Source organism: Ictalurus punctatus, chromosome 14 (assembly GCF_001660625.3).
Source record: "Ictalurus punctatus breed USDA103 chromosome 14, Coco_2.0, whole genome shotgun sequence".
Taxonomy (NCBI): Eukaryota; Metazoa; Chordata; class Actinopteri; order Siluriformes; family Ictaluridae; genus Ictalurus; species Ictalurus punctatus.
The window spans coordinates 9,711,896-9,734,912 of NC_030429.2; the positions used below are offsets into that span (position 1 = coordinate 9,711,896).

The following is a 23,017-nucleotide window of genomic DNA, read 5'->3' on the forward strand; positions in this document are numbered from 1 at the left end:
TCAAGAGGTGGCAGAAAAATGGAGAACCTGAAGGAAATCCACACCGGCCCAGGAGAAACCATGAAACTCTGAAAAACTGACCACAATTCAGCATTGAACCAGCAAGCCTTGGAACATGAACTCATGACACTAGCCATTACTCACCACTGCAGAATGAGTCAGCTAAAGTTTAACTAGCTTACCATATGGATTAGTTAACTAAGCAACGTTTCCTAATGTACTCATACGTAGAAGTCTTTAACCAAATAAATGTGAATTGAGTATGGACACAAAGTTCATATGCACACTTTAAAAATGACAACATTTAAATGTTACTTAAACATACTTAAAAATCAGTTTGCAAAATAAATACAGATGTAGCCTTTAAGAATGCGTGTTTTTTCACCCAGTATCATGCTATTTGTCATGTGTGTCACGCGGTATACTGCAGGCACGGCTCTAAGAATTTAAATTAATATTTTGGGCTTCACACAATAACCTCCAGGTGGTACATGGAACAACATACTGTAGCTGAACACAGTACAATGAAAATGGAATGTGTGGTCGAATGGTTCGTATAAAAATATTACGTTCTTATCAAAACGTATGATAAACCTAATTTAAACAATTTTTGAATTACAAGATTATATAAAATATAACGAGCGTGAACGAGTCTTGTAGTACAGGTGTGCATACTTCTTTTTTTTAAGTATGCATACTTAAAATTCTAGTATTCATTATTCTGATGCTGAAACTGAGATATAATGATTAGTAAACACCTAAGGTTTGACCAATGAACCTAACCAATAACTAGTTTTTGGATGAAACTCTTGGAACAGAAACATGTGCAATGAAATACTTTTAATCACATTTCCATGATATCAGTGTGAGGATATGCATTTATTAAAACATGCAGTTAACAGTACTGTTCCCCATGTTGTTGGCAGCCATGAAAGAAATAGAGCTTCCCCATGTCCTAAATATTACTTTTACCCCTGAGACTTACCTTAGGAAATAAACAGTACTTTATCACACACCCCACTCTAAGACTGTACAGATGTGCCGAAAGAAGTTTCACATATTACGGTAATCATACAGAATATAACCTTAATACTGATAGGATACAGTGATAATCCATTTTTATTCTTTTATAAATGACAAATATAAAGAAAAAGACAGCTTATCAATTCATCTGAACTTTGCTCATTTTTGTATTCATTATTAAAACTCATAATATTTAGAGTATCCTAACAAGACAGATTCAGAATCTTTACACATGAAACTTCCAGGCTTATACTGTGCTGCTAAAGGCGCTACAATAAAGATATACAAATCATCCATCTTCGCCTTCAACACACCGATATTATTTTCACACCAAAAAATGGTTGCTCCTTATAAATGAGTAGATCATCTTTATATATTTTCTAGATACACAGATATATCCAAGAAAACAGTTTTGGCAGCAGAGTTAAAAATGAGTCTTGCCAGCAGGATCGGACGCAGATTTGCCATCTTCACTCTTCGGCTGTGAAGTACAAGGAAGAACACATGAGGAATTTCTGACATCAAGAACATTCAAGAACAACTTAATACTTGAGTTTTTTTAATCTACTCTCTATCTACTGCATCTGTAGTGTATGTGTGATTATGACTGACTAATTTCCTACATGTCTCCCTGTGCAGTGTGTCGACTCAAAACTCCATTATACTGGATATTTACAGAGAGCTGCTGAACTCCATAAATAAACATTTATGCAAAACATTTTCATGATTTCTTCAGACATTTGTAACTGAAGCTTGAAAGTATGAGATGTGAGGATTTTTTTTTCCAGAGGAAGAATTTGTGATAATGCTTTACCAACATAGTTAACAAAACTCAGTGCTCTTCTTTGTTGATGCATGGAGAGCACAAAACCTTCATAAATAACCAAAAGTACTCTTTAGTGTTTTGCTCAACTGTTGGGAAGTTGGATAAGGCTCAAATGACAAACAAACTCAAATTCACTGCATATGTGACAGTTGGTATACTCAAAAAGAACAACCAGTACTTCCTATATCTAGGACACACTGCACACGCATTTTTAAACATGCATTTTTAATACCTCCTTGTTAAAATGTAGGCAAAGGGGTATATTTTGATATAATACTTTTATTGATGACGTTTATTGTAAATGGTGTGAAGGTTCTTGTCTTTGGTAATCACGCATACAGAAAAAATACAGTAGATAGAGATGAAAAACACTAGAGTATTGACACTAAAATTCTAAAAACACTAAAGTATCAATCTAAAAGCATTTTTTTGTGCACACTCAGATACAGAAAAAAAGCCTACGTGTGAAAATGCCCCGAATCAGTAAATGTATCATGTATTGTGTGCCATGTGTTTAAATTACCTTTGATTTAAAGAGCAGGTTAATAACTCCTTTGGAGCGCCGGTCACCAGTTCGGTCAGATGGAAGACACACAGACATGGTCTTACTGTCCCGTTTAGAACGTGCTGACTCCAGCTCCTCACTCCCATTGGCTACTGTCAGAGCCAGACCTATTATACAACAAAATATTAAAATACAGTTGGTGAAGCTTGTATAGACATCATCAACCTGTTAAACTGCAAATGTGAATATTCCACATTTTATTTACTAAAAATTAGGACATAAAGTCTGATAACAAGGATTTTGATGTGTGTGCATGTGTTTGTACCAGTAATAGTAGGCAATGATCTAGAGTTACTACTGGCCAGGCTGCTCTGTTCACTGGGCTCTGACAGATTTGTATCACTCCGGAACTCCTGCTTCTTTGACATCTAAGACATAACAGGAAATTAAATACACACTAAAATTGGGAGTTCTGTCCCAGATTGCTATTGGTTTTGCCAGATAAAGCTCCTTTATGTATGAAACACAGTGCATTAAGTCCACTTAAAAGGAGATTAGTCTATTTAGTGAAAGGATTCTGCTGTGACTAACCCGTCTGAGGTCCAGGGTGCTGATTCTCTCTTTCTCTTCACTGATAAAGATCATGCTGCCTCTACTTTGCTTCTTTTTCTTTTTGGACTTCCTCAACTTGACCTAAAAGAATAAAATCATGGGCATGAAAATGAGACGAAGTCAAATCCTGGTAAACTGTGAAAGAAATAAAAGATGTAAAACCACTGCCATTATCATCATCATCATCATCATCATCATCATCAATAATTAGCACCCCCACTATCATCATCTTAATATATATAGTACTTTTTTCTTTTTTAAAAAAAATACTAATAAAGGAAAATATGAGAAATATAAGAAAATACACTCACTCGCCGGTTTAATAGCAACATCTGTATACCTGCTCATTCATGCAATGGGGAAAAATCAGTGGCATGGTTGTTGGTGCACCAACAATGGCATGGCATGGAGATGGACTCATTCGATGCATTATGAGCTGCTTTTCTGCCCACTGTGGTTGTTAAGAGTGCTTATTTGAGTTATTATAGACTTCCTACCAAGTTGAACGAGTCATCAACGAGCAGGTTACTGTCAGCAGAACTGTTGTTCATTGAATGTTTTTTGTTTTTCGCACCATTCCCTGTTCCACTCTACACTCCTGTTCCACCATTCCATGCCATCCGGCACCAACAACTGTACAGAGGTACAGGTGTTCCTAATAGTGGCTAGTGAGTGTATAATAAAAGACACCAAAATATTATCAGAACCAGACTAAAAGAAGGTGTTTTAACCTGAATAATAAAAAAAAGACATTCCAACAACTAAATTCTGATTCTAGGATTAAGTGCTTAGGTTCTCACCTCTACCTCAAGGCCGCTCTCGTCAATCACACTGATACTCCCACTGGAGTGGGGCAGGGAGGTGGGGCTGAGTGGCCCTGAGTCCAGAGACAAACTACACAGACAGAGAGAGAGGGAGTAAGAGAGAGAGAGAGAGACAGAGAGTAAGAGAGAGAGAGAGAATTATTGAGAGAGGTTATTGGATGAGAATAGAAAATATACATGAACTATTGAATCTGTAAGTGTGTTGTTTTTCAGGGTGTGTTTACCTGTCTGGGTGTAACTTAGTGGGGGTCCCACATTCTGATCCTGCTAACGAGCAGATGGACTGCCGAACTGAGCGAAGTACAGAACGTGGACGAGTAGACCGTCTCTCATCCATGTCCGGCTAGCAGAGAAAAATGAAACAAAATAAATCAATACAAGAAAATAAAACTCCCTTCTTTTATATTAACACTAATCTAATTTCCCCTTGGGGAACAATGAAGTACATATAATTATCAATCCACAGTGTCCATCTCAGTTAGTCTGTCTCTCACCAGTTCCCTTGAGCCGTACTCTTTCTCCACTTTCTTTTTCAGCTGTTTGAAGCAGTCCTCCATACGCTCATGAAAAGGTCGTAGATCGTCCGTCACCCTCTTACCATGCAGAGCGATTCCTCGGCCCAGCAAGGGGATCTGAAGGAAGGGGTACACGTCATGCCACTTCAGTAATGGGACAAGCTTTTTATAGAGCTATATGTTGGGATACGCATGCAGACATTTTTGTGTGTACCTGCCATGCGATGAGGTCTTTGAGACGGTGCAGCTTTTCTTTGTCCTCTGGATGCTCGTGTGTGTACTCCTCTATAAAGAATGCCTAAAAAGGCAAGTTAAAAGCGCTACTTTTAGAGTAATTGTGGAGTAAATGTTTAGAATTTATCTCCAGAATTATTTGCACCCTTGGAAAAGATGGGTGAAAAGATTTAGGAAATTTTTTTTTGGTTAAAATCTTCCAATATAGTCACACTATCAAAGTGTGTACAAACGTCCTATGTCATAGTCTTCATGCAAAAATCAGAACAAAGGGTGGGTAGCTTTTCTTAAACACAAATCCAACACACACCTTTTCATACTTGGCAAAGCCACCCATGACAGCAGGATCCACGATACCATTAAGCAACATGGAAAGGGGGTTTATGGGTAAAGTCTCTTCACACTGGTATTGGTTAATCATTGTAAGTATTTTTTCATTGGTGCTTCCCATCGTCTCTATGGCATTCTCCAGAGGACTCACAGTCGTCTGATAGAAAAGTGGTAAAGAAGGAAATGAACAGTTATAGTTTTGTCGTTTAACAGCAAACACTGCTGATTAAAATGAGTGCTTGTCTAACCCATTTCTCTGTGATACTCACATGAGTCATGTTTGTGGCCTCGAACCAGCGCAGGATCCCTGGCAACTTATACGCAGTGAAGAAAGTGGTGCGTTCAATCCACATAGACTACACAAAAAGAGAGGGAGATGGAATATTATTCCTGTGCATGTGTTTATGTGTGTATGTGTACCAGCAAAAAGTTGTGACTTACAGCGAACTCATTATCAGGGTCCACTTTTCCCTTCCTCACAGGTCTGGAATACTGGAAGCGCTGAACATAGTTGGACTTATAGAAGCTAAAAAATAAATATGTGTAAAAGTGGGAAGAACCGTACAACATGGTCTAATACATGTAAATCCACAACAATTCACATGACTCAAGTTATAATTGTACCTTTTCATAATACGACATTCATATAAAATTGAGCAAAATCCTACATTGTCCATGTTTCTTTCATATTCATTCACATTTCTCATGAGATCAGGTTAGAAGTATACTCATCCAAGAGCTGGAGACTACAAGCAGTATTTATATTGTGATTATTGTAATACTAACTTGATAATCTGATCAGGAACTGGCTTGTTCATCAGACGGGGTGGGATTTCCAGAACAGGCTGGACAGTGAAGCATTGGATGTCTGAAAACGCCATGCTAAGAATGGTATACTGACACAGATAAGCTTATTTTACATTCCACACTCTAAGCTTTTAATGTCCAATAAAAACAAATTATTTCCCCACTCTTAGCTAATAAACATTAAGCTAAGAGTGAGGAGTGGAACCGTTTTACAGGTTTTATAGATTAGATTTTCATCTAGTGATGATAAAATTTACAATAATTGACCAGACATTGCATGAGGTCTTTTCAGAGTCATAAAATAGGTTCATCTTAAACTTATCCATGCATTTCAATTTCTAACCCTACATCTAGAGTTGATTTATGTGTGTCTGAGCCTATAAAATACCCAATTATACAGTCATGTGGTCTAGGGATTTGTTATGCCCTGCTTGATTTTTGTTGTATACATGTGTACATGTTTGTGATGTACTGTACAGTGTGTCTTGTCTTTAATGGATACATTGCAATGGGGAGTTCCTGATGTCATCTCCAGGTATGGTAGTGGTATTAAGTCTGACAGCACTGGGGAACTGACTCATCAGGTGGCTCTGGAAATCTTCCCTGCGCTCATACTCCTTCCCACGGTGGATAAACACCTTGTTCTGCATGAGTAACACAAGAGTAAACATGACACGTATGTATATATGCATATAACATATTCATTTCTTTCATTAGAAAACTTATGAACACAAACACTGACCCGTAGGAATTGAGGAAAGCCGCAGCCATAGTAACCAACGGCAAAGTAATCTGGTTTAGGTCGCAGGATCTTCATAATATTCTCATAGAACTTGGCCTGTTGTTTCTGTAAGCAGTAAATACAGTGGAACATATCAGAAACACTGAAAGAGAACATTTCATTGACTTTGTCAGTAAGAACTGAAAGATGTAAAACAACGAGCGTTTTACAAGCTGTACTTCCGTAACACACTTTGGTCTTTAGTTAGACAGATACAAAAATCTAAGCTGCAATTTATACACGATTCACAAAGAAAGTTGGCCCAATTTGATGAAAATAAGACAGTGCTCACCTTTTGTTCCCTGAAACTGGTGAATATGATTAAAACCCCTGATTATCTACAGAACAGTTTCATTTAATTATCATAGTCTCATATAATTACAAAAATTCAGACAGCCTGATTAATTAGCAGAATAGATGAAATATAACATCAAGTTGAAGCTATCTCATCATTAGACTGGATATAAGTCGTTCCCTTCCCCTCAGCAGAAGGTGATTAAACTAGCCATCAAAGATTTAGAGGGAATGACAGGTGTGGAGTAATGACTACATGGCACATATCCAGGATTCATGAATCTTATATTATATTGTGTGGAAAAAAAAAAGCTGAAAAATCTGTGTGCGGCTGTGTTTACCAGACTCTGGCCAAGTAGTTCATAGTCGAAGACCTCCATCTCATACTGTTCTGCAAGTTCTTTACACAAAGCAATGGCTTCCTCCCACATCTAAAACACACGGACGCATGGAAATATAAACACACAAGGGGATGAGAGGCCAGTAAAAATAGAGAGAAATTACAGCTAAGAACTAAAATGAATTAGATTTTTCATTGTGTGAAATCTCCATTTGTTTTGAGTTAAAAGATTGTAAGTACCAAGACAGTTAACTAATGTGCACAACATATGTTGGGCAAGTTCTAGCTGTTAATCATTGTGCAGGACAAATCCTTTTAGGTATTAGAAAGAAATGGACAAAGAACTTGGATAATTATTTGGAGTAAAGGTATGATAAGTAGAAATACTTATTTTCACTTTAACATCAGATTTAATCAGGAACTGAAAAAAGTACTCTAAATTGTAAATAAGTTATCAGTAAGTTATCCAGCATTAAGCATTGTGTGTAAGCTTTCTATTACCTAATGCACTCACATAATTTCTAGTAGAAACAGCACAACAGTTACATCAGAGTTATGGCAATACTTTTAATCTCAGTTTTAAATTCATTGTAGTTCACAAGTGGGGCTGAATCTCGGCTGTAAAAGAAAGCGTGGGTTCTTTTGGTTTTGCTGGGACCTTAACATGTCCTTCAGTATACAATTCATTATTGTATATCAATATGTTGTGTCTGTATGCTTAGCGCAGAAAAGACTCATGAAAACATAACACGTACTGTTATGTTTTAATAAAACTTTAATATAAAAGAAACATTTATTATGCTACTGACACTGCTACACACAAATGTAAAAAAACACACTAAATTTCACAATTATTAAATTTACTGTATGCTTCTATTAATTCCTAACAAGTTTCCCACTACACCTATAAGCTCTCAACAATTTATATGAAATTTAGTTAAACTATCTTGCTATTACCATTTTTTTTTATAGTGCTTTATACCACAGTCGTAATGGCTCCCTGCAATACCCCACCTAACCACCAGAGGTCAAGCTCTCTTGGGTTTTAGTTTGGATTTCATTACTTCCTGTTACTAGTAAAGTATCTATGTATCTAATTTGTGTTGTTTCCTTTTTTCACTGCACAGTTTTGAGCTGCATTCACTAGTTTACCATGCGCTTCTTTGTGTACTGGTTTCTGGATTGTTTGTTTTTATTTACCCTTCTGCCTACTTTTACCTGTGCAGTTATGACTGATTATTGTAAGCATAGTATAAACTTTTTACCAGATTTTGCTCTCGGTTTGAATTCGGCTTTTGGTTTCAGGGTTGATGCTACACTTGTACATATTTATAAAGAGCCCAATTATGCTGCCGAGTCCTCTGTGTTACAACCTCACGCTTACCTGCTTAATAGCTAGAACCTGCCTGGCATTTCAATGTACTTCAGTAAAACTTTCTTGGTACTTTCCTTATTGCAATCCAAAATAATTACTTTGTAGTTTGTAAGACTTTGGATCAGAAGGACATGAGTTAAAAACCCAATCTTGCCCAGCTGACGCTGCTGGGAACTTGAGCAAGGCCCTTAACCCTCAACTGCTCAGTTGTATAAAAAAAATTATATAAATGTAAGTTGGTGTGAAGTCCAGCGCACCTTTCCCTTGTCGAAGTAGCTGATGATGGTGTCATAGAGTGTCTCTTTGAGCTGCCGCTGTGTCTGAGGACTCTGGAAATCCAGCTGAGGTGAACACTGCTCATCTGACCACTTTAGGAATAGAAGATGGTAAGAGGATAATGAAGTTATATATAAGACTGAAATAAAATGAGCTATATGAAAATTAAACTGACATACAATAGCATAATCTGTTTATATATGCATGCACACACACACATATATATATGTATTTATATGTATATATTTATATGTATATATGTACATATAAATGCAGATGGAAGTTATATAAGATATATGTTGTATATAAGAGGATGTCCAGAGGCAGCCCAAGTTGTCCTCACCAGAGGATCATGTGTCAAACTACATCAGTCAGAATGTAATCTAGCACAAACTGCACATTGGTAATTACATCAATCAAACATGACAGACACAGAGAGAAAGAGAGAGCATGAGAGACAGAATGAGAGACATTGCAATGAGCTCCATAAATTAAGGTGTTTTGGCTGCAGGAGGTGAAGTGAATTCATAAATCTAGTCTGCGACCCACAAAGGACCATTGGACATGGCCAGGGACTGTTGTAAATCAGCCAATAACGACACCTCTTTCCTCTCTAAGAACTGCCACTGCACAAACCAAAGTATCTCTCTTATTACTACAATGACCTTGTGCCAAAGGTCAAACAGTATTTCATCAAACAGTAATGTATTCTCTCTGTGTGCGCACATGTGTGCATGCATATCTGTGTGTGTGTGTGTGTGTGCGTGCGTGTGTGTGTGTGCATGTTTGTGTGTATAGGAATGCATTGGTCTGCTTCAGTCTGCATGTGTGTCCATGTGTGTACCTTAAGCAGCTTGGAATGCAGCAGAAGTGTGTATGCAGCCTCTGTGTAATTCTCTCCCTCCAGATGAAGATCACGTAGCTTGTAGAGGTACCTGTAATATACAATCATTCAAATGTTTAAGATCCCACTTTCTACGTTTACACACCTAAAACAAGTCTGTCAAAGCATCGTGTCACTCAATGTACAAAACTGGGTCTGAATGAATTCATGGCATGCTTTATTTGACACATTTTTAAATGATTATGTATCAATGTTCTGATTAAATATTAAACGCGAGTAATGCTTCCTAAAGAGATATTACATTAGTTCGATTTGTTTCTGTATCTGAATTCTGTGGCTGAATTTGAAATGGCCGTTGGGCGTAGTATGCACTATAATGGCACTACTGTATCGTTGTTATATCATATGAAGTGAGCGTATATAGTGAAGAGGAAGCCATTTGGGATTTGTTCTGTGTGCTAGAAAAGCGGAAAAAAACAAGTTAAATATCAGCACTCAGGTAACATTAGAGAGGGTGCGTGAATAAAAATTTAAACTAATCAGTATATTTATATATACATGAGAATAGAAACCACCACTATTTTCCCTTTCAGTGGTTTATGCAATACAGTCACATAAACATTATTATTATTATTATTATTATTATGAGAAATATTATTTATAAGTCTACTAATGTGTTAATAGTTGCTTCCATATAAAATTACAGGCTTATTAATATTTGAATGAAAATCTGAGTGCAATTTTAAAGGAATTTGAAGTCCCAATTTCACTCATACCACTAAATAATTAAGATGTATTTTACAATGCTTTCCATAAGAGGGCAGAATTGGAGCAGTAATTCAGTACTGTGAAACAAACCTAACCTGAAATTACTGGTGTATTTGTATGCTCTGCCTCCAGGGATGACCTATGGACTATGCATTAAGTAAGGGATTTATACTTGGGCTGTATATTTGGTTTGCACTCTGCCTCATCTATAAGATACATTGGATATAAATTTGTGCCAAAAAAATAAATAGAAATGGAAATGAAGGGCAGGATCGATATCAAGGTGTATTCACCTTAATAAATAATAACTAATCTTGAACCGACTGGAAAATGACTGTGCTCTTGAAAAAGAAAGAGGCTTCAAGGTCTGGAGTAATGCCATGTTCTTGCAGGCTGTAGAAAATGATTCAGTAGGAACTGGACTCCAGTGCTAACTCAACTCTCTAATGAAGGCTGCTCTGCCAATAGAAAATGACTTGTGAGGTGTGAGGTCTTCTGTCAGACAAATCAAGGGTGAACCATCTACTCTGAAATGAAAACTGGATTTTTTTTTACAGTGTAGAAGCTCAAGGTCAGGAGGGAGAACTTATGCGAATCATGGCATGGATGGCAGAACTGGGACATCCCTCACATATTGGCTTTAAATATTCAGCCTGGTCTCCTTGTGAATAAAACGTGTGCTGTAAATTTGGCTCTAGCCAAGCTCCTTCTGTTCGGACACAGAGTCATCCAAGTTTAATGTGCCTCTAAGGTGGCTGTATGTCAAACAGGAAAGAAGAAATCCCTCTTTCTTTCTCGCTCTAATAGGCACCTGGCACATTTTAATCCAACAATGTTCTTGAGAGTTGGGAGTGGAGATGAACTTTGTTCTCTCTGAATCAGTGTAGCGGCTTTTTTTCAGTGTCACTTACAGCTGCAATATGGTCGCTCTATACCAGCAGAGGACTTACCGCTCAAATTCCTTGAGAAAGGAATTTGGAAATTCTCTAGAGAACTGCATGCACTGGGTTGAAGGTGTTTCTGCTCTTCTTTTAGGAATGGCTTTTACTAAATGAGCCAGCAGTATTGCCTGAGTACCTGGACTGAACTGTGTTTTGGTTACAGTATGCATGTGTGTGTGTGTGTGTGTGAGAGAGAGAGAGAGAGAGAGAGAGAGACAGAAAGAGAGAGAGAGAGAAAGAGAGAGAGAGAGGGAGAGAGAGAAGGAGAGAAAGAGAGGGAGAGAGCGAGACTCTAGCTTTCATCACGCTTTCTTTCACACAGTCTTTCAATATCACCCGTGCTGATTTGTTCTTTGCTAAGTCACACTGCTGTATTACTTGCAGTGTAACATTTCCATCACTTTAATTCCTCCACACCCATCTCTCTCTTTCTTTCTCTTTCTCTCTCTCTCTCTCACACACACACACACACACCATTTTCTGCCCTTCTGCTGTTTGATTCCCTTCACTACTTCTCTTTCACCATCACTCTGTTTTCCCCTTGTTAATTCCCATATGCACTCTTGTTTTCTTTTTTCATCAATCTCTGCCACATACTGGCTACCTCATTGTCTCGCTCTCTCTGTCCTTCCATCTCCATCCCATTTATCCCCATCTTTGAATTCTTCATGTCAATCACTTCATCTGTCATTTAGTGATTCAGAACCGTGCCTTTCCAGCAGAAAGAAATGAATTTTCATTCAAATGTTTTACTTCATTTTCTTTCTCACTCCAGACAAATAGCACTGACTAAGCACTATCCACAACCACTCCATTTATATATATATATATAAATCTATAAAACCAAATTACCTGATGTACATCCCCTCACGATTGATGTCTTTGTAGAAATTCTGTGGAAAACAAGTTAAAGAAATGCTTAGTTTACACATTAATGTGTGTGTCTTTGTGTGTGTGTGTGTGAAAATCTTTCTCCTATTGAACACCATTGTTAATGAACTAGCAATGTTCTCCTTGTGACATCGATGCAGTGCAACTGCTAATTTATCACTAACAGGAACGAGGACAATTCAACACCAATAAAGAAATTAGCACCAGAACTACTAAGCATACCACAAATATTTCAATGTAAACATATTTAATGTGTTTCAGGGTGGAGGTTTCCTTTAAGCACACTTTTCCCCAGGTTATATGCTTTGCTACATGGCAAAGGAAAGCAGCTTTACTGCTCCAGTGAATATGGAAACTGCCCAAGCAGCACTGTCTCAAAGTTGTAGGACACAGGTTATCCCGTGAGAGCTTAATACAGCAAACTTATGAAGGATAGTATTGAAACAATCTATAATATAATGCCACTCAGCATTTTCCAAATACTGTAGAGCAGTATCAGTGTTATACATTATACTGAGTCTAAATCCCAGTCCTGTCAGTTACGTTCCTCTTTTTATCCCCCAATGTCACCAGTGTAGCTACAGCACAGTGATATTTGAAGAAAAGCAAACAGATTTGAGTTTGTTTTTGCATATTTTTATTTGGCCAATAAAATGCCTGCATATCTCAAGACTCTTAATTGCAACCTAACATCCAGCGTGTATCCAATGCATTTCAGGATTTTTTGGCTTTTCAAAATTCGTCTGTGTAGTGTAATGCTCTAAACCCCACTTTCCCATGTCACCCAGAACAGGACGAGTTAGATTTTGAGTCTAGTTCCTATTAACATTCCTTCTTCATGATGTCTCAGAGAGTTTTCTTGTTACTGGCTTGCTCATTAGATCATCTGGATCTAGATCGGAATTTCAAAGCTGCTTTACTAATTTCAATGGCAACTGTTTAAAGGTATCAAGCAGTAATCTAATTATTGACCTTATTCTGAATAAGGCAATATTGTGATTAAGGTGTTTACATGAGTTGTTTTTAGGATGATCCTTTCATGTTCCTGTTTTACACTTTATAGAACATAGATCGATTAACGGCACACGTCATTACGTCCCCACGCCACGCCGTCCGATGTTCCCTCTAGAATTTTATAGATCAACATACAGTTCGTCTTCCTTATTGTACCGTATACAGTTTTGGGTGTTTTTATTTTTAATTTTTACGAAAGCTTCAAGTGCAGTTAATTATTTGTCATGTTATACGTGCAAACAGACGACTGCTTGAAGCCGTGAGCTGCGTTCGAAACTGCGTACTCACCTGCTATATAGTAGCTGAGATGTATTTCTATACATGTATTGTATATACAATAGCTGACATGTATTTCCCCTACTATATACGTGTATTTGGCCTACTATATACGTGTATTTGGCCTACTATATACGTGTATTTGGCCTACTATATACGTGTATTTGTATGTAGTAGGTAAGTACGTGGTTTGGGACGCAGCTGTGCTCTCTTGTTTGCTGTTAAACGGTTGAGCGCTGCCGTGTGTGTACGTGTCCTGTCGCATAATGCGGTGAAAACTCCCACACGATGTTAATAGTGTGATTGAGGTGTGTACATGTCCGTAATGCGACTAAAACAGGAATACTCCACATGTCTTAATTCGATTTGTGTTTATTTCGAGTATGACTTTAGTCGGATTGATGTCATCAATAATCACTGTATACATGGTAGTTTCTTAATCAGAGTATCGTCTTAATCGGGTTAATATCGGATTATTGTTGTCCATGTAAACGTACTGAATGGTATCCGAATAAAATGAAAGAAAATTAGTTTTAACTAAATTATTAATCAGTATCTACAAATTGATCATCTAATATTTTAGTTCTTCTTCTTTTTTTTTTTGCTTCTGAGTCAAAAGCCAAGATTAATGATGTGGCCTCTGATATTAATCTATAGAGTTGCTGCCCTTTCGATAATAAGTCACAGAAATGAATTAGCCTCCAATTTTATGGCATTTTAAAGAGATTCCAAAAATGCCAACGAGACCTCTAAGCACTCGGCTCAAACATACGAGAGACTTGGCTGGTGTGTCAGTGTGTCGTTGGCTGGTATGATAGTGTGCCTGATTTGCCAGTTGGTATTGATTCAGAAGTAAAAGTAGAAAGTCAGAGGTTCCATTTCAGGTGGGTATCATGGGAAATGGGCTGGATGGTTACGATACTGCAATGTGCCTTTTACCGAGAAGCCCATTTCCCAAATTGTGGCAGGGGCATCCAATCCATTCATTTTGGCTCGCCTGCAGGCAAGACTATACCCTCTCCTTGTGCCAAGGAAGGCTTGTTAAATGCACCTTCCCAAACACAAACATTATCCCTCTCTTCCTGTATGCGGTTCTACAATGAGAATACGAGCAATGAGTTATCTAGTACACTATGTCTAAGATTTGAACATCTGCAAGTTTCTTTCAAACTCAGATCCTAAATCATGGCAGACAGTTACTGCCCTTGATCACATGAAAGGAAACACTTGTGATTAATTTCTGACTCAGCATCTTAACCAGTGCCAGAGCATTTTGTTTATATTTGAATAGCACATGATGAGGCATTTTAATCACGGGCTGATTCTGATTTTGATGACAGTGTGGAAAGTGGTACACCTACAAGCCATGCAGATTAGATGCTGTAGTTGCCTCTAGTCATATTTTGTGTTTATGATCATGATATAAATGCAAAACCCCCCAAAAAGAAAATAGCATAAGATCATGGCTTACACAGATATTCGTTTTTGCAGAAATATTTAGATATTTTTGAGGAAGTTTGCATCATCCCGAGAAGTGGTGTAATTGTTTAAAAATAAACTCTCTATGCAAATATATCTAAACAAAATAAGCTCCTGACAATTCCTTTTGAATACCCTGTGTGCGCTCGCTCAGCACAGTGACATATCACTAATTAAATAATATTAGATTGCAATCATAGATACATTTCATATTGATATGTTAGTGGTAGAATTAATCAGCTGTCTGACAGAACTAATAACAGATATGTTTTCTTGTCTCTACAATTGTAGTTATATCAGAAATATAATCAATCTTGCATTGAATTATCTTCATATCATCTATCCATCCATGTTCCATATCACTTATCCTACACAGGGTCATGGGGAGCCTATCCCAGGGGACTCGGGGCACATCCGGGACGGGGTGCCAACCCATCTTAGCATCTTTATATCTTGTTTTTAAGTTATATAATTGATTTTGTTAATTACATAATGTTGTGTTTCTGAAAAAATTGAGCGTTTCATTCACATTTACTAGCCACACATGGGTTGTTTGTTCATATTTAGTCAGTTTTCCTTATTCAGTAGTCGTGTGAAGTAGCTTATTTATGTATGTGAGTTAGGGTGACATCTATAGTGTACATCCATAAAGAAATGAGACAGGAGTCAGGGATTTATCATTTTCCCCTTAAGTCTGAGCTAAGACAGCGTCTTGACAGGCAGTAATGAAAAAGCCATTTGGAGGCAGAGTTAAAAATTTGGGTTTGAGAACTGATTTTGAATGTCACACACTCTTTTGTGTGACTTTATGACATTAGGCAATAATGAGAAAGGTTACATGTAAACCTACACAAAGATATATATATATCTTTATAATAAATTCACCGCAATTGACCCCAGTGTATTATAGTTCAAATAGTATTATTATGGTTTTATTATTTTGTATAATTACTATAGTTCATATAGTAGAGTATATTAGAGTTCAAAGCCCAGGGTTCAAATATTCTTGCAGACAGGATTCCATCTAGCACTAAAAGGGTTTTTCAGTTCGCATATTTGGAAATAGCAGATATTTTGCTTTACAAAAAGAAGTTATAAATATGGCCCATAAGATTCAGCCTACCATCGAAAAAACCAGACACCCTGCACTTTATACTTTGCAGAGGTTGGTAGTAATGCGCCTCATTTACTTCATTACATTAAGAGTAGGTTTAACTGGCCATACTTAAACTCTTACTCGAGTTCATTTTTAATCACAGAAATGTACTTTTACTTCGCTACATTTGGTGGCGTTCCTCCGTTACTGTTAAATAGTAATGAATATACAGTATGTGGTTTTAATAATTAGTTTCTATCAGGTATAATGAGGTCACGAGTCTCACGATACGCTGCAGTGGTCTGAATGTGAACGCAACAACCAACAACTTTTTTAGTGGCTCAGTCCTGGTGAGGGGGAAGAAGCAAGTGTGTCGAGGGAGGCAGGACACACACACACACACACACACACTTTCTCTTCTGTTCGGCTCCATAGTCTGTTATTTTATTCTGTGTTGTCTTGTTTAAATGCAGATGCTGACAAGTTTGTGTTGTTAACATGTTGTGAAAATAAAGACAGCCAACTGTTTTTTGGGGTGTGTGTGAGGTTTTGTGTTGAAAATGACTATATTTGTGTTCTGTGTTACTGTACCCATAACCAGACTGGGATATGCTGCTTCATCTTGAACCCAGGTTTTATAGCATATAAACAGAACAGACCGACTTTCAAGTAGAGGTGTGACTTGCAGTTCTCCATGCAGTCTGAGATTCAGGATTTTCCCTTCATTTTAATCTTATCTAAAGTACCTAGTAACATGCTACTTGAGTAGTTGTCTCACTGGATATTTTATTACTCTTACTCAAGTAATTATTAACATTATTACTTTTACTGTTACTTGAGTAATTATTTGTATAAGTATTTTTACTTGTACTTGAGTAAAGCTTTTGGCTACGCTACCCACCTCTGATACTTTGAGATGGAAAAGAATGGATGGCTAAATGGCAGGTTAACTGAATGGTCAGAGATTGAGTTTAATGGTCAGTTATGAACACTGATTGATGGTTGAAGCTCTATACGCTGCTAGTCTGGTGGGCGGGGCTTACATGAGTGGGTTTATGAGGCTTACCAAAAGATTGACAGTGCAGCTCATGCGGTTGTTACGGCTGTCATCGCTCATCACTGTGCGGTAGTCAAGGAGACGTTCCAATAGTCCAGTCACCAAGGAAACAAAGTTGCGCACCTCTGACAAAAGGTGGAGTCGCTCCTGGGTACACTCTAATAAACTACAGGTATACACACACACACACACACACACACACACACACACACACACACTCACCATTTAGGAATATATATACACTCAAATAAAAAATTAATGCGCACACACACACACACGCACACAGTAGAAGTAGATGGATGCTTTGACCCAGGTCTATCAGAAAGCACAGGTGTGTGTTTTTTTAGGTGCAAAGTCATGCTTCAGCTACCAGACACTAAAGATAAATCAGATCAGACAGTGTGTGTGTGTGTGTGTGTGTGTGTGTGTGTGTGTGTGTGTGTGTGTGTGTTAACAAACGAGACAGAAATAAAAGTGTCAGCTACAGTGTGTATGTGTGTATAGGGGATAGGTACATGCTCTGCAATAGCTCCATGTATCTAACGTCTCCTCCCCCTCCTTCCACCTCGTGATCCAACTTGAGGATGATCTCATTCTCAAACTAAAAACATGAGACAGAAAGAGTGCAAGAGAGAGAGAAAGAGAGCGGGGGGAAGAGTAATATCAGTTGTCAGTACAACTATGCATTTGAGCATAAATATGAATATTTGCAGCATATGACATTTATCCAGCATTCATCTTTGTGTGTGTGTGTGTGTGTGTGTGTTTGTGTGTATACGTACTTTCCTAAAGTGTCCTGTGTGATTGTGTTCACAGTGCATCATGTCAAAGAAGATGGGTATTGTAGCTCTGCGAAGTTCTTCTTCAGGGATCAGAGTCATCTCCAGTATCGGGCCCACCATTCCGGGAATAAAACATATCTTATTCACCTCTACAACACACACACACACACACACACACACACACACACACACACACACACACACACAGCTTTGAAACAGGCATGCAGTAGAAAGTCAATTTGTTTGCACTCTTATGAAAGTTCTCCTGCAGAGAAATTGACCTGCTGCACTCCAAGCTGTACAGCAAAGGTTTAACTAAGCTTAACTACACTGACACTGCAACCATGAATGATCCCTATTTTCTACCAAACTCATAATTTACAATTTTCATAATTTGTCCCCGAGGCCTGACTCTGGGTTACTCCTCTGTAACTCCCTCTATTAGAAACAGCTCAAGTGCACTAAGAATCAGCCCTGATGGAAACATGATGAGACACCAGTTCGGTCTCTGTTGCCTCAAGTGTTTCAAAAGTGGAGCAGTATGGCTACAGGTCTGCTTCCTTCATCATGATGACAGTCTAATGAATTCTTCAAGGGTTGTTAGCTTGCTAAAAGGTTTACTTGCACCCACACTGTTGTACATTAAACTACATTAAACCTACAGTAAACTGGGTGAGTAGGATTCATTAATAGGGATGTGACCTTGACTTGGATAACCTGGACTGACTACCTCACTCATTTAGTCATTTATACTAATTTGACAGAAATCAGAAGGAAAAAACAAAACAAAACAATTACCAGTCTACATTTTAAGTGTAACTGATTAGCTGCCAGTAAACTTTGTGCTTTCAACCAACTGACATGACATACATATCTTGATGAATAAAAGATATACGGTGTGATGTTTATCAGTGCTCTTCCTCTAATGTAGTACAAATTCAGAGAAACAGGACATTTCAAACAAAAGCTGATTAAGGACTTTTGTCTGAAACATATACAGTACAGTATGTGGGAGGAAACCAGAGAAAAGCCACATTGACACACCGAGAACCTAAGAAACGCCACGCAAACAATAATCCAAGCTCAGGATCGAACCAGTGATGATGGATTCATCCGTTCCATCCATCCATCCATCCTGTTTAGATATTGCTTATCCTACGCAGGGTCACAGGGGAGCCTGGAGTCTATCCCAGAGAACCCTGGGGGGGACAAAGCAGGGTTCTGATGCAAACCTATTACAGGGCATAATCAGACACACATTCACACACTACGGACGATTTGGAAATGCCAATCTTTGTCTTTGGACTGGGTGAAGACCCCGGAGTACCCAGAGGAAATCCCCAAAGCACGGGGAGAACATGCAAACTCCACACACACAGGGCGGAAGCGGGACTCAAAACCCCAACATGATAACCACTAAGTCAGTATAATCCGCATAAATAACTGAAAAACCAAAATCTCCCACAGGCATTCAACTGGGATTAGATCTGAGGAGGCGACAGCATATCATTTTCATCCTCATCAAACCACTCCCATCAGGACAGAAATGTTTCATCATAAATAAAGGTCATCCTTCTTCCTTCAACAGCACAACAGAGCCGCTGTTTTTTTCCCTTTAAATTTGTCGCTTGTCTATGTACGTCTGCACAGACAGACACATGATATATATAAACAAACTTACCCAACCTGTACCACATGTCTCTGATAGCAAAACCAATCTTTCTTCTCATGTCTCCATACCTGAGAAACAAAACAAAAGCACAACAACAGTGTAAAAATAGAGAGAACAGATCTCATTTCATCGAAATCTCTGTGTGTCTGTTGCAGTAGCTGATTTCCAGATTTCATACTGTACAGTACATACTGACACTATGATTAAGAGTGTGTGTGTGTGCGTGCGTGTATGTGGCCTTTGGTGTCTCACTTTGCCAGTAACTTGTTTCTCTTAGTCGGGGAGAAGTGCTGGAGCTGCAAAGACTCCTGGGTAATAAATGCCACAGCCAAATGGAAATAGTTATTCCACAGCTGCAAAAAAGGCGATGGAGAGAGAGAGAGAGAGAGAGAGAGAGAGAGAGATTAGAAACTAAAAAAGATATAATGATTCTGTTCTGATTTTAGTAGCTTAACTGCTCAAATGTACACTTTTATGAATCTAATAATAGAATCAGGGTGTCATTTAAATTCTGAGGAGCACACATGAGCAGCTCGCTGATCGTCAAGCAGGCAAAACAACATGAGGTATCGCGTAAAAAGGCAGCTGCTGATACAGTACTACTTGGCAGTTGTCCAAAAGATACTCACACTGTATCATTTCCCTACACTGCACCACACACTCCCTCACTAAATGAAAACTTCAATAGACTGTAAGCAGAGGGAAATCGTAGAATTTTGACATACGCACACACCTGCACTTCAAAGTCATTGTTGTCCAGAAACTTTTGGTTCATGGTGTCAGCGTAGGTGTTGATGGCGTGGAGAAACACTCTGATGAGAAAATGAGAGCTTCAGTAATCTTTTCATCTAAATGAATCCCAAACATTTTACATATGATATGATAAACACACACACACAGCTTCGATATATTTGCAACTTACAGTTTTTTAGAAGCTCACTGACACAGATCCACTATATACAGTTCCTATAATGATGCTGTAGATGTGTTCTTTTTCATGCTTTACTCTCACTTATAATGACTGTATGTGTGTGTGTGAGTGTGTGTGTCCTCACCTGTTTTGCACCATGATCATGGTGATCCAGTCAGAAGGATAAACATGTTTTCCAATCAAATCCTTGAACAGCAGAAATGTCTCCATCAAAAAGTCCTAGTAAAGCAAATATCAAACGTTTATACACATTTATACACGTGCGCATATTTGGCATGTGAAAATAGTACATGTTTTTCTTTAGCAATCTGGACCCTGATTTTGAATGACAAACTTAGAACTTTATTTCTCCCTTAATATGATATTTTCCTGAAACCTATCAGACAACAAAGAAGCAGTGTGTATGTGTGTGTGTGTGTGTGTCTGTGTGTACTCTCACCACTAGGTCACTCGTGCCCCCGAAGGTCTCAATGTAGCTGGAATAATGTCGATCATCCATCTGACTCAATATAGCAGTCATACAGGCCACCACACGAGACTGAGAGAGAGAGAGAGAGAGAGAGAGAGAGAGAGAGAGAGAGAGAGAGAGAGAGAGAGAGAGAGAGAGAAGACGATTGAGGACAAAGTGGTCCATTAGCGGTGGGACAGCAACTAATCAAAAGCTCTGACACACTTTTTCGACAGAAAGATGAGGAAAGTCAACAATCAACTTTTTCCATCATTCAAACTGAATCTGCACCTCCTCTCACTGCCCTCTATCCCTGCCTGTCTTCTCCTCCCCCTCATCTCCCATATCTCCCTCTATTGTACCTTTCTCTTCTTTAGGTGACATGGTGCGGATGTGAGAGGATGATGAATTGGAGAGGAGGAAGAAAAAGTTATGGGTGACAGATGGATGTTTGCAGATGGTAAGATAAGGGTGATTATTTAACTAGGTCGATGTGTGCATGTGTGAAGCTGTGCATATGAGTGTATGTGTGTGTGTGTGTGTGTGTGTTCATGCATGGCCTTCTTGCCTCTTTTTAATGGTGGGTAATTCTTTCGTGTGAGTCTGAGGTCACAATATTACATGCCAGGCTAAAATCTCATATTTATCAGCTCTGCAATGAAACTGTTAGTGTTGAGCAATGTATAATATCACAATGTCTCATTAATGGTATAATAAGAATGGCATCCACACACACACACACACACACACCCATTCAAACACTACGGACAATTCGGAAGTGCCAGTCAGCCTACAACGCATGTCTTTGCACTTGGGAGGAAACCGGAGTACCCGGAGGAAACCCCCGAAGCACAGGGAAATCATGTAAACTCTGCACACACTGGACGGAGGTATGAATCGAATCCCCAACCCTGGAGGTACGAGGCAAACCTGTTAACCACTTTGCCACTGCACAGTGGCCCCCAAACCAGTTGACTCCAACTACATATTATGCATTAGCAAACTCTCTAACTCTGTTTTTATTGCAATACAAAAATGCGTCTAGAGTCTATAACCGCTGTGTGGAGAATTGCTTCATCATTAAATCAGTTTAGGCTGAAATGTTCAACTAGTTGTGTCTTCCACAGAGAATGGCAAATAAACCCCGAAGCAGCTTTAGTCTCCGAGGGTCATCGGAGTGGAATTTAATCCTCACACCTTTTATACTGTGTATAGTAATTAAGCCACTGAAGATAGGGAATCATAGAGGAAATTTAATTAAGGGATAAAGAACATGCAGTTCATTATCTGATAAAGGACCCCTGTGTAGCTCTGCCCTTTAAAACCACACTTACAATCTTACAGACGTCAGCTCTGCTAGTGGCCTTCAGCTTCAAACATGATGATCTGAATTTCATCGCATGCTGTACGACAATAGAGAGGACGCTATACGGTACACATACCATTTCAGGATGGATAATCCAAGAGGTGGAAAGATAAAACAGACTATAATTCATTGAATCATCCCAAACAAGTTTTATCTTCTGCAGCTTTATCTAAAGATGGGACAAACATGTGAAATGATAGGTAATGTGCGATAGGATTTTGCTTCTAAATCGTTGCATCATAGTACACACAATATATTACTTTAAAGGATTACAGATTGTGGAGCTGAACCAAAACCTGGTGGGGGGGGTACATATGTGCACACAACATGTGAACAAACATATCCATTATGAAAAAGAGCCTTGCAGAGCCTCGCAAAGACAAAGAACAGGAGAGTGAATTTAGAGCTTAAAGCTCTTATAAAACCAGGGACTGAGGAGTTATAGGAAAACACACACATACACAAACACACACACACAGTGATATATGTGCTTTCAAAATAGTCAGTAATGCAAAGAGAACTTCTAAATCTTTCGCTCAACACCTCACCCTGCTTCCTCTCTCCCAACACACACACACACACACACACGCACACACACACACAAACCCAGGTGCTTTGGGGATGAAGCAGAAAAATAAAATGTAATCTGTATTATGTAACAAATCTCATTAAATAGAAGAGTCATCTACATGGGCAGATGGCTCACCCTG

General features: G+C 38.5%; 1 protein-coding gene across 2 annotated transcripts in view; it reads right to left on the reverse strand.

Moving 5' to 3' along the window:
- Window positions 1-860: 860 nt before the first annotated feature.
- The window catches only part of LOC108275122 (dedicator of cytokinesis protein 2), a 131,406-nt gene continuing 109,249 nt past the window's right edge, over window positions 861-23,017 (reverse strand). Inside the window, exons 27-52 of one of the 2 annotated variants that reach the window (XM_017485726.3) lie at window positions 20,933-21,031; window positions 20,618-20,712; window positions 20,296-20,374; window positions 19,815-19,915; window positions 19,572-19,630; window positions 17,891-18,039; window positions 17,624-17,709; window positions 17,118-17,274; window positions 12,148-12,188; window positions 9,587-9,677; window positions 8,724-8,834; window positions 7,093-7,182; window positions 6,419-6,523; window positions 6,179-6,320; window positions 5,656-5,737; window positions 5,311-5,395; window positions 5,139-5,225; window positions 4,850-5,026; window positions 4,520-4,603; window positions 4,285-4,422; window positions 4,015-4,133; window positions 3,773-3,860; window positions 2,946-3,047; window positions 2,680-2,782; window positions 2,373-2,521; window positions 861-1,504 (exon numbers count right to left, since the gene is read on the reverse strand). In XM_017485726.3, coding sequence (XP_017341215.1) covers window positions 1,448-1,504; window positions 2,373-2,521; window positions 2,680-2,782; window positions 2,946-3,047; window positions 3,773-3,860; window positions 4,015-4,133; window positions 4,285-4,422; window positions 4,520-4,603; window positions 4,850-5,026; window positions 5,139-5,225; window positions 5,311-5,395; window positions 5,656-5,737; window positions 6,179-6,320; window positions 6,419-6,523; window positions 7,093-7,182; window positions 8,724-8,834; window positions 9,587-9,677; window positions 12,148-12,188; window positions 17,118-17,274; window positions 17,624-17,709; window positions 17,891-18,039; window positions 19,572-19,630; window positions 19,815-19,915; window positions 20,296-20,374; window positions 20,618-20,712; window positions 20,933-21,031 — 2,676 coding nt within the window. In that variant the 3' untranslated portion in view covers window positions 861-1,447. Of the gene's footprint in view, window positions 1,505-2,372; window positions 2,522-2,679; window positions 2,783-2,945; window positions 3,048-3,766; window positions 3,861-4,014; window positions 4,134-4,284; window positions 4,423-4,519; window positions 4,604-4,849; window positions 5,027-5,138; window positions 5,226-5,310; window positions 5,396-5,655; window positions 5,738-6,178; window positions 6,321-6,418; window positions 6,524-7,092; window positions 7,183-8,723; window positions 8,835-9,586; window positions 9,678-12,147; window positions 12,189-17,117; window positions 17,275-17,623; window positions 17,710-17,890; window positions 18,040-19,571; window positions 19,631-19,814; window positions 19,916-20,295; window positions 20,375-20,617; window positions 20,713-20,932; window positions 21,032-23,017 lie in introns of both variants that reach the window. The other variant, XM_017485725.3, reaches the window with a different exon arrangement.